General features: G+C 54.4%; 1 protein-coding gene across 1 annotated transcript in view; it reads right to left on the bottom strand.

The window, feature by feature from the left end:
* Nucleotides 1–4,149: 4,149 nt before the first annotated feature.
* The window catches only part of LOC144730785 (segment polarity protein dishevelled homolog DVL-3-like), a 66,934-nt gene continuing 60,984 nt past the window's right edge, over nucleotides 4,150–10,099 (bottom strand). Inside the window, 5 exon segments of the mRNA XM_078611533.1 lie at nucleotides 4,150–7,209; nucleotides 7,211–7,456; nucleotides 7,458–7,765; nucleotides 8,428–8,682; nucleotides 9,759–9,926. Coding sequence (XP_078467659.1) covers nucleotides 7,102–7,209; nucleotides 7,211–7,456; nucleotides 7,458–7,765; nucleotides 8,428–8,682; nucleotides 9,759–9,926 — 1,085 coding nt within the window. The 3' untranslated portion in view covers nucleotides 4,150–7,101.

Below are 10,099 nucleotides of genomic sequence, written 5' to 3'. Positions count from 1 at the left end.
AACTCACATGTGGTTAAGTGTGTGTATTGTGGGGCCCGATGTCCACCCCACCACCCTAGCTAGGCATGTGGGGCGCGACATCCGCCCGTTCCGCTCCCTCCACCGCGCCCTCTCTGAGGGACAAACTCGTGCTGCTCTGAACGCGCTCGCACCTGCGGGCGATTACCTCTTAACGCACGCGCACGCCGCGGCTCCGCGTTCACTCTCGCCGCGCGTTCCACCACGCAGTTGCTCCACAAAGAAATCACAGACACCACACCTATTCTCTGTGCTAACTTTTATTCTTGGCGCAACAACACACTACCAGGGGGAATATTTTGTGAGAAGAGTTTAGCCTACTGCAGTCACTCAAACGTCCTATCACGTACCTCGTAGCTGTACTCATGGCGTTGCACGGACGCTGTGAGAGGCGGAGGGAAGAGGACGAAAAGCCTTGCCTATCACTGCCTCATAGCAGCACTCGCTGGCATCACACGGATGCTGCGAGTAGCTCGAGAAGGGCAGGATGGTAGTGGGGGGATCTTGGTGGCCAAGATGTTGAAGAAGAGTCTCCCTCGAACAGCCTCAGGCTCCCCTTTTATCCCCCTGTACCGCACGGCCAATCGTGCGCCTATCTGTGATTACAGCCCCGTTTTTTATCATTTGGCTGGTAACCCCTCCACCTTCAATCTAAGTACCACTAAACCACGGAATAAAAATTGAATTAAGCTTGTGCTGGAGGCCCCAGAGGAACAAGCATCCATGACGTTTCCTGGCCAAACCCCATTTGGCGGAGCCAGGAGATTGAATCCTTACCCTCGGGGTTCCTCCAAGAAATAGCAAAAAGCCACTGTGGGTGGCCATGTGCAATTTCGGGAGCTGGACCAGTACCGCCTGGATTTCTGTGGTATTCAGGAGGTCCGGTGGACCGGCTCTGGCTCCTGCCACCATGAAGGGTGGACAGTCCTCTACTCGGGGCTGGAGACTGCCAAACAACAGGGAGTGGCTCTTCTTCTGAACAAAATAATGAAGGGGGTATGGGAGCGTTGCGGTGAGGTGTGGGAAGCTGTAAGCCCCAGGCTACTTTGGGCTCGCCTTCCCTTCAACCAAAGGTGAGGAGTGGTGGTTGTGGTTACTTATGCCCCCACCGAAGACGAACATCCGTGGAGGGATGAAGGCAATGTCGATGAGTCAGATGCCTTCTATGGCCCCTCGGGATAGTCATCTTGTTGGGTGACTTCAATTCCCGAGTTGGTCATGATACTGGCACCTGGTCTGGAGTGATTGGAAGGCATGGGCCAGATCAGCTCAATAACAACGGTAGGAAGCTGCTAAACGTTTGTGCAGCCCATGGGCTTGTAATTACCAACACGCTGTTGTGGCATCGGCGCATCCACACAACAATGGATGCATGCCGGTTACAAGCAAAAACATCTGCTGGACTACATAGTGATGGAACAGCGGATGTGGGTACATGTCTTTGACACCAAGACCTACCGTGGAGCTGATCTGCCCACTGACCAGGTAAAACCTTACCTGTTTATGGTTGTTCCATCATATCTGCCGGGTACTAGTCTATTTTTCCGAGTTAATTTCCCCCCGCATCCCCAGCGTTTGGCATTGCTGCTGCATTGGCTTTGCTGCTGCATTGGCATTGTTACTGCATTGGCATTGCTGCTGCATTGGCACTCGTGCACCACCCGTGCTTCTGGTGTTGTGGATACACTTTGGCTACCCTTATAAACAGTTTGCCTTTAGAGGCTGACCCCTTTGCCTGATGACGACCACTTGTGTTGCGATCGAAACGTCGTGATTTGTTTTATTCTATTTCTACGTGACTTTACTGAAAGAACCAAAGAGTAACAAGAGTAATCAAAAGGTTACGTCCTCCAAATGGACCCCCCCCCCCCCGTTCATAATAATTAGCCAGTGACGTCACTCCACATGGGGGGGGGCGAGGCACCTCCTCCCCCCTCCTCGGCGTCAACTGACAACCCTCACTACAAAGGCAGAACCCTCACGTCAAGCGATCTCCGTAACGCTGTTGAGACATCCAAGTAAAAAGGACGTCATGATGAACAAGGGATTATGACCTTAAAATGAAATGTCTTTCACGGCGCCCTTACAAATTGCACACGAATTGATGCAATGAATATCACGTCGCAGTCTGCTTTTCGCTTGCAAGTTTCAGATTTACTGAAATACACCCGCTAAATCATATCAATTCACAAAACCCGGTCATCCAGTTCACCATGGTAATGGAGGTGAATAACACGCGCCCTTTCCTAGATATTTTGCTCAAACGCGGCCTAAATGGTAAAATAACACAGCTGATGCCTATCTGAATGCAGATTCGCATCATCACCCTGCACAGAAATCCTCTCTCATCGAGACGCTCATACATCGGGCTAAAACAGAGGCAGATGGTGAAAGTCTGAGGAGAGAGATTATACATGTTAAAGAAGCACTACAATTGAATGGCTACAGCAATGCTCAAATTAACAGAGCATTGAATGTCAAACCAGCAATATTGCTGAAAGCGATAAGATTAATAAAACGATTAAATGACCATATATCGCGGGAATCACTGACAAATTACCTCGAGTTTTGCAAAAGCAAAACATCAAAGTAAGATTTGGCACAGTAAATACATTTCAAAAACTAGTATCTTGTACTAAAGAAACATTGCCTAAGTTATCAACAGAAGGTGTGTATCAGATTAATTGCTTATGTGGCAGATTCTATATTGGACAAACTGGAAGTAACATTAGAGTAAGACTAAAAGAACAACAAATAAATATTAAACACTCACAAACACAACTGTCGGCAGTTGCAGAACATGCTTGCCAACAAGGACACTCAATTGATTTTGATAACGTTGAAGTGTTGTGTAAAACGTATTATTGCTGCATCATGGGACCTCCTTTGCCAGTACTAAAATGTGATAATAGGTTTCCCCCTCTTTTCTGGCAACAAAACGTCGTGATTTTTATTTTACTTTTTAATGTTTTTACCTACGTGACTTTACCGAAAAAACCTAGGAATATGAATAACAAAACAGGTGTTAAGATGAGTATGTTTTTTGTTTGCATTCTGACCACAAATATTGTGGTTAATGCATGGTTCCTTGTAAAAGGTTTCAGTTTGGTGTTTTAACATCTTAACACCTGTTTTGTTGCCATATAAAAGAGGAAAACCTATTCTCATAATTATTACTGGCCAAGACTAATTCGAGAATCCATTGAAATTGAGAGAAATACAACCCATAGTGTGTGTGTAACCCATAGTGTGTAACCCATAGTGTGTGTGTAACCCATAGTGAGTGTGTCTCGGCAGTGCGTGCCAGTTGAGGAGCACGAAAGTTTCCGCACCTCCGCTGTCCACGTGACACCGTGCGAGGCCGAGTGTCCGAATGAGAACTTCATTCGGGCCGGAAGAATCCGATAAGCTATGAAGCTCTTTTCACGTCAGATGTCCGGTTGTCGGCGCCGGCGAGGGTCCCGCGATTCTCGTGCCCACCGCGACCAAATCACTCTTTTGATCGCAAACTAATCAACAGCATCGTCGTGGAAATACATTTATCTACAGAGCGGAGGACAATGTTCTTCCCTTATCGCCGTCCCTGCCAACACGACAGCACGACTTGCACCGCCCGCCTGCGAGCGACTACATTCGGCGGTTTCAAGACGAGGAAACGATGCACCGGTTGTTGCGACTCGCCGATGAGGGACTGCGAGAGAGCGAGGATTGAAACGTAAATACGAGCGAGCTGCTGCCGATGGGGTTGGAGAGACGTCGCGGTACAATGGATCCTGCTGCATTGCTGCGACTGATGACAGTCGGTGTCCAAGCCACCGTGCCAGAATCCGGCCTGTGGCCCAAATCACCCCGAAAGCCAAGCAGGCGCTTAGCCTGCACAGGACAGGGCAATGCAGCAAAACCCATTGTGCACTCTCCCCGCCACCGACTCGACATTGATCGGCGTGGTGTGGACCACGTGGAGGTGTGAACCACGTGGAGGTGTGAATGGGTGTGGGTGCGTGGTGTGGACCACGTGGAGTGTGCCGCGTGGTGGTGTAGACCACGTGGGGTGGTTCTTGTAATCACAAGAACCACCCCACCACCGTCACGTCCCACTCTTGCACGACCATTCACGCCAACACAAACCGCTGCTTACTGAATTTTTTTTAATAATCTGACATAAAATACATTTCTTTGCGAGAGAAAAAAACGAAAACTAAATTTACTTAAGTTCTAAAAAAAAAGTTTGTTACGCATGTACCAACAAAACAAAATACAAAACGATAACGAGGGGAAGTCATGAACGACGGCCGAACACCGCGGAGCAGAGAGAGACATTTAGTGTTCACGAGACGGCACCCGAGACGTTTCCAACCGTTTATTAACAGATTAAAAAATATAATAAAGTAAATCAGCTCGACCCTTTGCAGGTCATTTATGTTAGCGAGCACCTATTAAGGCCAGCAGTGGTGCCAGTAATAGACCGTTTACGCTCTTGTAGAGGAAATATCCCAGTCATTAAAAAGGTGAATTGCGATGTCACCAACTCCGCCTTGCAAGCGGTAAATAAAAAATTACCATTTGGCGGAGGTCCTGTGCAGCTCTCCGATGTGTGTTGGGTTGCGGTGCACCGACGTTTCGTGTACTTGAGCGTCTCCGGGTGAACCTAAATATTCGCTACAAAACCACGGACAGGGCGGACAGCCATCGGACCGTGGAGGTCAGCACCCATGGAAGTGTTTGGGGTCTTTTTCTCCGGGGGGCACTCCCAGTCTGTCCTCTCACATGAAACCACTCGTTGATGAATGGTCTTAAACCATCTCAAGGTTGCAAGGGCACTCTTAGAAATGTCTCAAGACTGTCAGGATTTCCAGAGTTAAATCAACTCTTCTCTTTTTTTCCACCGACAATGCCAAACAGGAATCGAACCATGATATGCTTGATATGTATTTAAGGGCTTGCATCTTGAATCCTTGCCTCCCTTGATGCAGCAAATCTGGCTGTGACGGTCCCACCTGATGACGGTCCCACCTGATGACGGAGACTTGTGTTGCCTCTGAAACGTCATGATTTTATTGTTTTATTTTTATTAATTTTAATTTCATTTTTTACCTACGTGACTTTACCGAAAGAACTAAGAGTATGAATCCTTGCAGTCACGAAAGCTTCAAATCTAGAATTAATACATGATATGCTGGTTCGGGGGCCAAGCAGGGCCAGGGATGGGGGGGGGGGCTCACAACAAGTTAATTGCAGTGTGAGAAGACAACGCATCTACAAACTCCTGACGGAAATGGATGTGCCACAAATGCACACAAATACTCACAAACGTGCCACTCTCTTGCTCGACTTCGATAGCTGCATAATTTTAGCTGCACTTGCGCCTGGGGGCCGTGCCGTCGTCGGCGAGCCCCAAAGGGAACATCGGAGCAGAGACCCCCCCTGCTTCTAACAGCACCTTGACGACGTCGTCATTGTTAAGATCTCGACGAGCCCCACTCAAGTGGGGCCTCCTCGGGTTTACACCGCAGATCCTCAGTCCCTCTCGCTTCTGTTCATCTCCCCGCCACCCGCTACCCCCCACCCTCTACTGCCCCCCCCCCCCCAGAGTTCCTAGCAAAATGAGCATTCATCAGGCAGTGAAGGCAGCGGAGTGGATTGTCTGAGCGAAGCGCCACCTGCCCAAGGCCTTCAAGCGATGGGGGCCGTCGCCCTCCTCCATTGGGCTACGACGTTCGGTTGTCACCTATTTTTATTTTTTTCTCCACGCGCGGGCAGGAACGTAGTTGCACGCACGCGTAACTTCTTTCGCACCGTACGTAGCCAACCGTGCTAATCGTCTGGAGACGCTTTAAACTGGGCACGGCAGTGGCCACCCTTGAGCCTTGAGCGGAGCCTCAACCGTTCGCCCCCCCCCCCTCCGCAGCGGCGTTCCCGCGAGAGCCAAACTCGACCCGGATTTAAATTCGCGTTCTGTAACTTGTCGACGCCGCCACCGCCGCCAGCCGCGCAAGCCTCGTTGACGGCCGCGCGAGCCTCGCGCCTGCGAGTACAAGCGTCGAGATGAGAACGCGTGGGTTCCTCCCAGGCGAGCGAACCGCACGTTAACGCGCTTCACACGGCGGCTCGCGCCCCGGTGGTAGCGGTCGGTGGTCGGCAGCCGTTTACCCCAAGCGAGCAGCGCCGCCGCTGACGATTGGAGCCTCTTGCGGCATCCCAACAACAACTAGCGAGAGGAGCGCTCGCCGGGGGCGGGCCGGCCATGCCGCAAGCCCCGTGTCCTCTCTCGAGTGTCGTCTGTCCCGTGTTTGTAGCGTCTCCCCAGTGTACAGCATTTCATTAGTTCCAAGTTAGCCTTTACTTATATTTTACAGAAATGGCGAATGACCTATTCCTACAGGCACGCTTCTACGCGTGTGACGATGGCGCGAGTTTATTCGACGGATCACGAGGGGCGTATCGTTTCGTGGCTTACTGGCGAGGGTTCGGGCATTGGGATAATGCTAAAGGCGTTATGGATATGGTGAAGGGGGTGAGGCAGCAGAATTTCACGCCGCATTAATCTCCATCAACGCCTTGGGGAATGGTGACCTGGGCTTAGTGGACAGGGTCGAGGTTACGACGACTGTTGGCACAACTCCACAGCAGCATTGTTGCCGAGGATTTCCACCACACCACCAACACCACTCCAGCCACGCCAATCGACTAGCCACAGCGAACGCAGCCCAGGACAGAACGGGGCTTCCGCTGCGTGTTTCTATTGCTTTGCTTTGTTCTGTAAGCGACGATTCACCACCACGCTTCCAACAGGAAGCATTCTTTGACACCTTAAGGCACTTCGATAGGCCAGCCATGGACGATGGCACCAACCCCAGCACACCGAGCGAGAGAAACATCTACGACTGCTGGTGATTAAAAAACTCTCACAAGGCAGCGCTGCCCCGTCGCAGCCACACGTTGAACCCCGAGGCTCCGTTGATGACACCGTAACCCGGTCACCAGATCGTCATTACCCCCCCCGACCCCCCAAATCCCCCCCCACCTCGCACGCAAACTCTACTTTGACCTCTGACCGCAGCGGGGCGCGCGACGCCGCCGCCGTCACATGACGTCGACGAAGAACTCGCACGGGTTTCCCATGGCCATGTGGAACGACTGGCGGCTGCCCATCAACTCGGGCGGCACCGACCCCAAGTCCCGTACGGGGGGGGGCGCCTGGCGGGGGGGGGCCGCCCCCTCCGATCGCGGAGGGGGGCCCCGAGCCCCCGCCCACACCGCCGGGCATCATCTGCGGCTGCTGCTGGTGCTGCTGGTGCAGCTGGTGCACGTGAACGGGGCCCGGCACGGCGATCATCCCGGGCGGCACCGCGTAGGGCGGCGGGATGCCCGGCGGGCCGTACGCGTGGTGGTAGAACGGGGGGGGCGGCGGGGGCGGCGGGGGCGGGGGGGGGCGCCAGCGGGTGGTGGTGGTGGTGCTGGTGGTGCGAGGAGCTGGCGGCGGACGACCCGGCGGAGCTGCGGCGCGCCGAGTGCGCCGAGTGCGCCTCGCTGCCGGGGAAGGAGCGGACGCTGTCGGCGCGCTCGCGCCGCTGCGCCGTGCCGGCGCTGGACACGCCGCTGCGCGTGGACGCGCGGTCCGACTCGCTGCCGCTGCCGGCGCTCGAGCGGCCCTCGTTCGCGCCACCGCCGGCGGAACCGCTGCCGCCGATGCGGCGGTGGTCACGCTCCTTGCCCCCGCTGCGGTTTGAGCCGCTGCTGTGGCTTCCTGGTGGAGGAAAGGGCGAGAGAGAGAGGAGTAAGGGGGTGGGGAGAGTGGGGGGGGTGGGGAGAGTGTGGGGGGAGAGGGGGGTGGGGAGAGAGGGGGGTGGGGAGAGAGTGGGGGGGGAGAGAGTGTGGGGGGAGAGAGTGGGGGGTGAGAGAAAGTGGGGGGGGGGGGGGGCGAGGAAGGTGAGTGCTTAATATAATGTCCAGTTGGTGAGCATCTGGCTCATTTGTTAGAGCTGAAAGACTCCCAAAGAAGGCCCTCATCCAGCAGCGGATGGACCACGGCCTCCCGTCCACACGGCGGTAGGGACTGGGCATAACCGGTGTTAGTGGGAATAATTTTTCGTGCTGGAGGAATCGGATGAGCTACAATGCTCTTCTTCACACACGTCCAGTAGGGGGCGGGATGTCAAGTCGACCGGCAGGTCACGCGCGGTGGGGTAAATCGTGGGTAACCCTACCTACCTCTCACAAGCCGCACACCGGCAAGCGTGGCCAAAGAGGCTGCCAAATAAAATACCCTCTCCCTCCGCAGAGGGGCTCTCTCCCTCTCTATCTCCCTCCCTCGCTCTCTTCTCTCCCTCCCTCTTCTCTCGCGCCCCTTCTCACCAGCGGTGGAGCGAGCAAATCAATCGCCGCGTGCCGGCACCGCCGCCGACTCACCCTCGCTGTGCTGGCTGGGCGCGGTGGCCACGGCGTAGGCGTATCCGGTGACCTCGTGGTAGCCGGGTGGGTAGGGAGAGTAGGCGTGCGGGTGGGCGGGCACGGCCGGGGCCGGGTAGTGGTGGAACGCGGCGCCGTAAGGGTGGCTCAGCGTGGCCCAGGGACCGCCCGCCGCCAGCGGGAGCGGCGCCAGCGTGTCCTGGTCCGACGAGATGCTGGCACAGTCGGGCTCCTGCAGGGTCAGCTTGCTGAGGTCTGATGGTGGAGGGGGGGGAGACAATGGGGAGGGAGTCGACAGGGGTGGAATGATGCGTGGCTAGGAGATGTTAACTACCTCGCCTGGTATGCAGGTCGTTAATTCGATCCCGACCCTGACGCCTGCTGAATATAATTGGAGTTTGCATATTCTCCCCGTGGTCGTGTGGATTTTTCTCCAGGTCCTCCGGTTTTTCCCTCCACATTTAGAAACATGCGTTTAAGAGTATTTGGCGAATATAAATTTGGACACTTCAAGCCACTTTGTTGAGCTATCATTTGTGGGCAGGTCGCTCCTAAAAAGAGCCACGCAGCTCGGTGGGTCTTACCTGGGAAAATAAAAATAGTTATGGCGAGAGCTGATGTGTCAGGGTTTTGGGGTGTGGGTTTGGTTGGTGAGGATGTGCTGCATTCAGGGGTAAAGAGGGACGGGGTTGGTGGGGGGGGTGTGGGGAGAGTCGGCAGTGAGCAATTACAGATAAGCGGTGAGCGTCATCGGGCAAGTACGTCTGTTGAACTTCTTTCGGAAGGTACGTCGCCAACCGCGCTAATCGGAGGTGCGGGGGAAGGACAACAAACTAAACACAACAAGCAGTTCTAAAGAAATGAGCAGCGAGGTCACACAACAACCGCCGTTCACCACTAAGTGGCGGTGATGTCACCACGGCGCTTGTGCCATGCTAGGTGCACTTTGAGGCCACGTGAAGTGTCGAAGGCCCACTGGCGGGAGGTCATGGTACGGACCCATGGGAATGAACGACTGTTGAGGCAAGTGCTGTTAGCGAGCACCTGTGAAGGCCGGAACGGCACATGAGAGTGTGGGTGGCCAGCACCACGCCCGGCTGCCTTTGTCTCCTTGGTGGCGAAGTTTTTTACACATTGCACCAGGTCCTCATTTGAGGCCAAGTCGACCTAGGGGAGGCCCAGGACTGGTTCAGATAATCGCCACTGACGTTGGTGGCCATAAGCAGGAATTGAACTTGGGTCGCCGGATTCATAGCATAACACACTAACCGCTGCACCACCGCTCCCACTACAACGCACACCATGTGCACACTAACACACACACTCGGCACCTGCGGTAAGGTCTCCAAAGATGTAGTAGCACTGCTCCGAGAAGGTGATCTTGTTGACCGTGTGCCGGATGAGGCCAGCCTGCAGCATGCGAGAGGCAAACTTCCTGGCGTCGCGCCGATCGGCAAAGCCCTCCACGTGGCTGAAGAGCCAGTCCACCACATCAGAGCCTGCACACGCACACACACGTCGTCATCATCATCATCAGCAGCCGTGGTCAATCCACCGCTGGGTTTACACGGTCCTGAAAAGTATCAATCTACCCGGCACACACGAGCTGATTTTATCACTCCATCCCCACAGTGGACGTCCTCTTGTGCCAGGGGTAGGTGCACTTTTGAGG

The sequence above is a fragment of the Lampetra planeri genome, chromosome 36 (assembly GCF_965212315.1).
Source record: "Lampetra planeri chromosome 36, kcLamPlan1.2.h2, whole genome shotgun sequence".
NCBI classification, from domain to species: domain Eukaryota; kingdom Metazoa; phylum Chordata; class Hyperoartia; order Petromyzontiformes; family Petromyzontidae; genus Lampetra; species Lampetra planeri.
This window is presented reverse-complemented; position numbering and strand designations above follow the sequence as displayed.